The sequence below is a fragment of the Chiloscyllium punctatum genome, chromosome 18 (assembly GCF_047496795.1).
Source record: "Chiloscyllium punctatum isolate Juve2018m chromosome 18, sChiPun1.3, whole genome shotgun sequence".
In the NCBI taxonomy this organism is placed as follows: domain Eukaryota; kingdom Metazoa; phylum Chordata; class Chondrichthyes; order Orectolobiformes; family Hemiscylliidae; genus Chiloscyllium; species Chiloscyllium punctatum.
This window is the reverse complement of record NC_092756.1, coordinates 97,070,606-97,074,705: the sequence shown is the minus strand read 5'-3', so window position 1 is coordinate 97,074,705 and position 4,100 is coordinate 97,070,606. Positions and strand designations below refer to the sequence as shown.

The 4,100-nt window shown below is 42.6% G+C and overlaps 1 protein-coding gene across 1 annotated transcript in view; it reads left to right on the top strand.

Annotated features, from left to right (window-relative positions):
- The window catches only part of LOC140489017 (calcitonin receptor-stimulating peptide 2-like), an 18,844-nt gene extending 15,117 nt beyond the window's left edge, over nt 1-3,727 (top strand). Inside the window, exons 4-5 of the mRNA XM_072588248.1 lie at nt 359-546; nt 1,407-3,727. Of these exons, the coding sequence (XP_072444349.1) occupies nt 359-524 (166 nt within the window). The 3' untranslated portion in view covers nt 525-546; nt 1,407-3,727. The remainder of the gene's footprint in view (nt 1-358; nt 547-1,406) is intronic.
- Nucleotides 3,728-4,100: the final 373 nt, after the last annotated feature.

Here is a 4,100-nt window from a genome sequence, read left to right as displayed (position 1 = left end):
TTTGTCTGTCTATCTATCTATCTATCTGTCTGTCTATCGATCTATCTGACTATCTATCTATCTATGTATCTATCTAGCTATCTGTCTGTCTATCTATCTATGTATCTATCGATCTATTTGTCTATCTATCTGTCTATCTTTCTATCTATCTATCTATCTATCTGTCTGTCATGCCCTGCCTGGCACTTGATCTTTCTCCTTTGTTAATCTTGCTGAGGTCAGCCTCTCAGTTTAATTTTGTGCTCTATCCATTCTCTCTCCACCTCCTCCTCTTGCTGCCTGCTCCTTTTGCCCTCATTGCCCCCTGACCGTTCAAGCTGCCTGTTTTAACCCTTTCCCCTCCGCTGTCTTGTGGCAGGTTGCTCCAGTTCCACAAGCAGAAACGTTCCTGTAACGTGGCCACCTGTGTGATACACCGCCTGGCTGACTTTCTGAGCCGTTCTGGAGCTCTCAGCAGCATCTTCATTCCCACTGACGTTGGACCGAAAGCTTTCGGGAGAAAGCGGCGAGGGATCCTCATGTAGGAAGCTCCGTGACTTTGTACAGGTACGACACACCCTGAATGAGACAGAGGGCATGGTAAGGAGTGGGGGTAAGACTGCAGCACCAGTACCTCATGCCAGCTACCACTCTGTGTGAGACTCAGCAGTGACTGTCAGCAGAGAATTGGGGGGGGAGGTGGGGGTGGTCACTGAAATACAGTTCAGGCTGTTTCATTCCAGCCTCTCAAATGTCAACATCTAGATAGTCACATCTGGGCTGTAATACCAGATGGTAACATCTGGTGGATAACATCTGGGCTACAATGTCAGATTATTACACCCAGTGTGTAATATCTAGACTGTAATGTCAGATTGTAGCACAGTGTGTAACATCTGGAATATAATATTAGATTATAACACCCAGTGTGTAACATCTAGACTGTAATATCAGATTGTAGCACTGTGTGTAACATCTGGAATATAATATTAGATTATAACATCCAGTGTGTAACATCTAGACTGTAATGTCAGATTATAACATCCAGTGTGTAACATCTGGACTGTAATATCAGATTGTAGCACCGTGTGTAACATCTGGAATATAATATTAGATTATAACACCCAGTGTGTAACATCTGGACTGTAATATCAGATTGTAGCACTGTGTGTAACATCTGGAATATAATATTAGATTATAACATCCAGTGTGTAACATCTAGACTGTAATGTTAGATTATAACATCCAGTGTGTAACATCTGGACTGTAATGTCAGATTGTAGCACCGTGTGTAACATCTGGAATATAATATTAGATTATAATACCCAGTGTGTAACATCTGGACTGTAATGTCAGATTGTAACATCTAGTCTGTAACAAAGTCCCATCACACCCTGGTAATGATCTCCTCTAAACTCTTCCATCAGGGAGAAGATACACAAGCTTGAACGCACGCACCAACAGGTTCAGGAACAACTTCTTCCCTGCCGTTATCAGACTGATGAAGGACTCTCGAACTTCAAATAATATTGATCTTGCTAATGTTGATCCTGCCTAGTGCACGCCCTGTGCGATGTAATTTGTATGTCTCTGTCCATTGTTCACTCAAAGATCTATCTGTCCTTGTTACTATGAGTTGCCTGTACAAACAAAGCTTTTCACTGTACTTAGGTACACATGACAATAAACCAAATCAAATCAAATCAAATCTGGACTATAATGTTAGATTATTACACCCAGTGTGTAGCACCTAGATTAAAATATTGAATTATAACATCCAGTGTCTGGACTGTAATGTCAGGATTCTGACATATGGATTTTAACAGCTGGACGATAAAGCCTGAATTGTGTCACTGAGATTAAAACTTCTGGATGATTGCATAAGCACTGACAATCAACAGCTGCTGAATAGTTGGGTTTATCCAATACACTTTCTGTGATATCACACAGTCAGTGTATGATGACTAACACTAAAGGAGCTCTGCCAATCCATAATCCTCAATAAAAGCAACTTCGTATTGACATGTGGATCCTGGTTAATCTGATTCAGAAGTTGTATGTTACACTATTGAGATCAAAGCTCAGGCAAAGGAACGAATATGATGTTAGATATGAAACTATAACAGCGAGTGCTGAAGAAACTCAGCAAGTCAGGCAGAGAGAAACAGAGTTCACCTTTAGAGTCTGATGTTTTTGCTCCACAGGTGCTGCCTGACCTGCTGAGTTCTTGAACTGTCAATGATTCAAGATCCATAATAATCTGTTTTTTCTCCCTCCTGCCCAGCTCCATTTGAAACCCACTGGTCAAACTTTCCAACTGGGATGATACCTGGAATTAAGTCGACTCTGCTAGAAACACAACCCACCTGATCATTATTTCTCCCTATCCCGACATCCCTGATTTCTGTCATCTAACCAAGATTTTGAACAGAAGGGGCCATAAGTTATCTCATTCAGTACAATATCACTCACTGTCACTATACAGCTCTCAGTTATAACACTCTGTCTGTCTCATAGTGAGCGACAATATGACAGAGAGTGTTATAATGGAGACTCTCCATTATAACACTCTCTGTCATATTGTCGCTGTGAGACTCTCAGATTTAACACTCTATCTGTCACACCCTGACCCTCACTGTGAGACTCTCCATTATAACACTCTCTGTCATATTGTCCCTCACTGTGAGACTCTCAGATTTAACACTCTGTCTGTCACACCCTGACCCTCACTGTGAGACTCTCCGTTATAACACTCTCTGTCATATTGTCCCTCACTGTGAGACTGTCAGATTTAACACTCTATCTGTCACACCCTGACCCTCACTGTGAGACTCTCCGTTATAACACTCTCTGTCATATTGTCCCTCACTGTGAGACTGTCAGATTTAACACTCTATCTGTCACACCCTGACCCTCACTGTGAGACTCTCCGTTATAACATTCCCTGTCCCTGTCACACTGACTCAGTTGTAGTGCTCTCTGTTACACTGATTCTCAGTTTATGACCTTCCATTATAACAGTCACCCCGTTATACCCCACCCTGAGGACCCCCAGTTATAAACACTCTATGTTACCTCCCCACCCTCAGTCTAACCCTCTCAGTTCAATTGTCTCTCATTAATTGAGAGAGATGCCTTCAGTCCTTTGTGAACTGCAGCTAATTACTTTCTTTTACCACTTCTCTATCACATGGCCCACTCTTAGTGTAAGACTCTCAGTTATCTCTCTCTCTCTTTCTCAATTACCCACCACCTCTCTCTCTGTATATCTCTCTCTCTCTCTCTGTTACCCGCCACCTCTCTCTCTATCTCTCTCTCTCTCTCAGTTACCCGCCACCTCTCTCTCTCTCTCTCTCTCTCTCTCTCAGTTACCTGCCACCTCTCTCTCTGTATCTCTCTCTCTCTCAGTTACCCGCCACCTCTCTCTATCTCTTTCTCAGTTACCCGCCACCTCTCTCTCCATCTCTTTCTCTCTCTCTCAGTTACCTGCCACCTCTCTCTCTCTCTCTCTCTCTCTCTCTCAGTTACCCACCACCATCACAATGAGACCTTCAGTGACTTTTCATTCTTTCCTGGGGAGTATTAATTATCCAGCCTTAATTTCCCCAAGAAGGTGGGAACAGCCTTTATTCTGGACCTATGTGAGAAGTTTTATAAACATTGGTTTTCAGGAAAGAAAGGAAGATTTGTGAAGTCCATCCTCCTATGCTGCTGCTTATCATCTATCCAAGGTTTTGTGTGTGAAAATGTTTAAATGACTCATCAACGTGTGTTCCGTGAGAAAATCAAAGCAGTAAAGAGACACTAATAAATATTTTCAACCATCATAGTGCCTGCTCTGGTCTGTTTATTGAATCTGACACATTCAGGCAGACTGGGGTTGGATGAGAGAGAATTGCATTCTGATAGCACCTTTTGCAAAGTACTTCACAATCGATGAAGTTCATTAAAGTGTGTCAGCAAGGGTGCCAATTGGTGGCAAAGTCAATTCTGGTTGGCTGAGGTGTTTACCAAATTGATTCCTGGGATGGCAGGACTGACAAATGAGGAGAAAGGGAATAATTTCGGATTGTCTTTGGTTTAGAAGAATGGGGAGGGGGAGGGAGAGGGGAGCGGTTCTC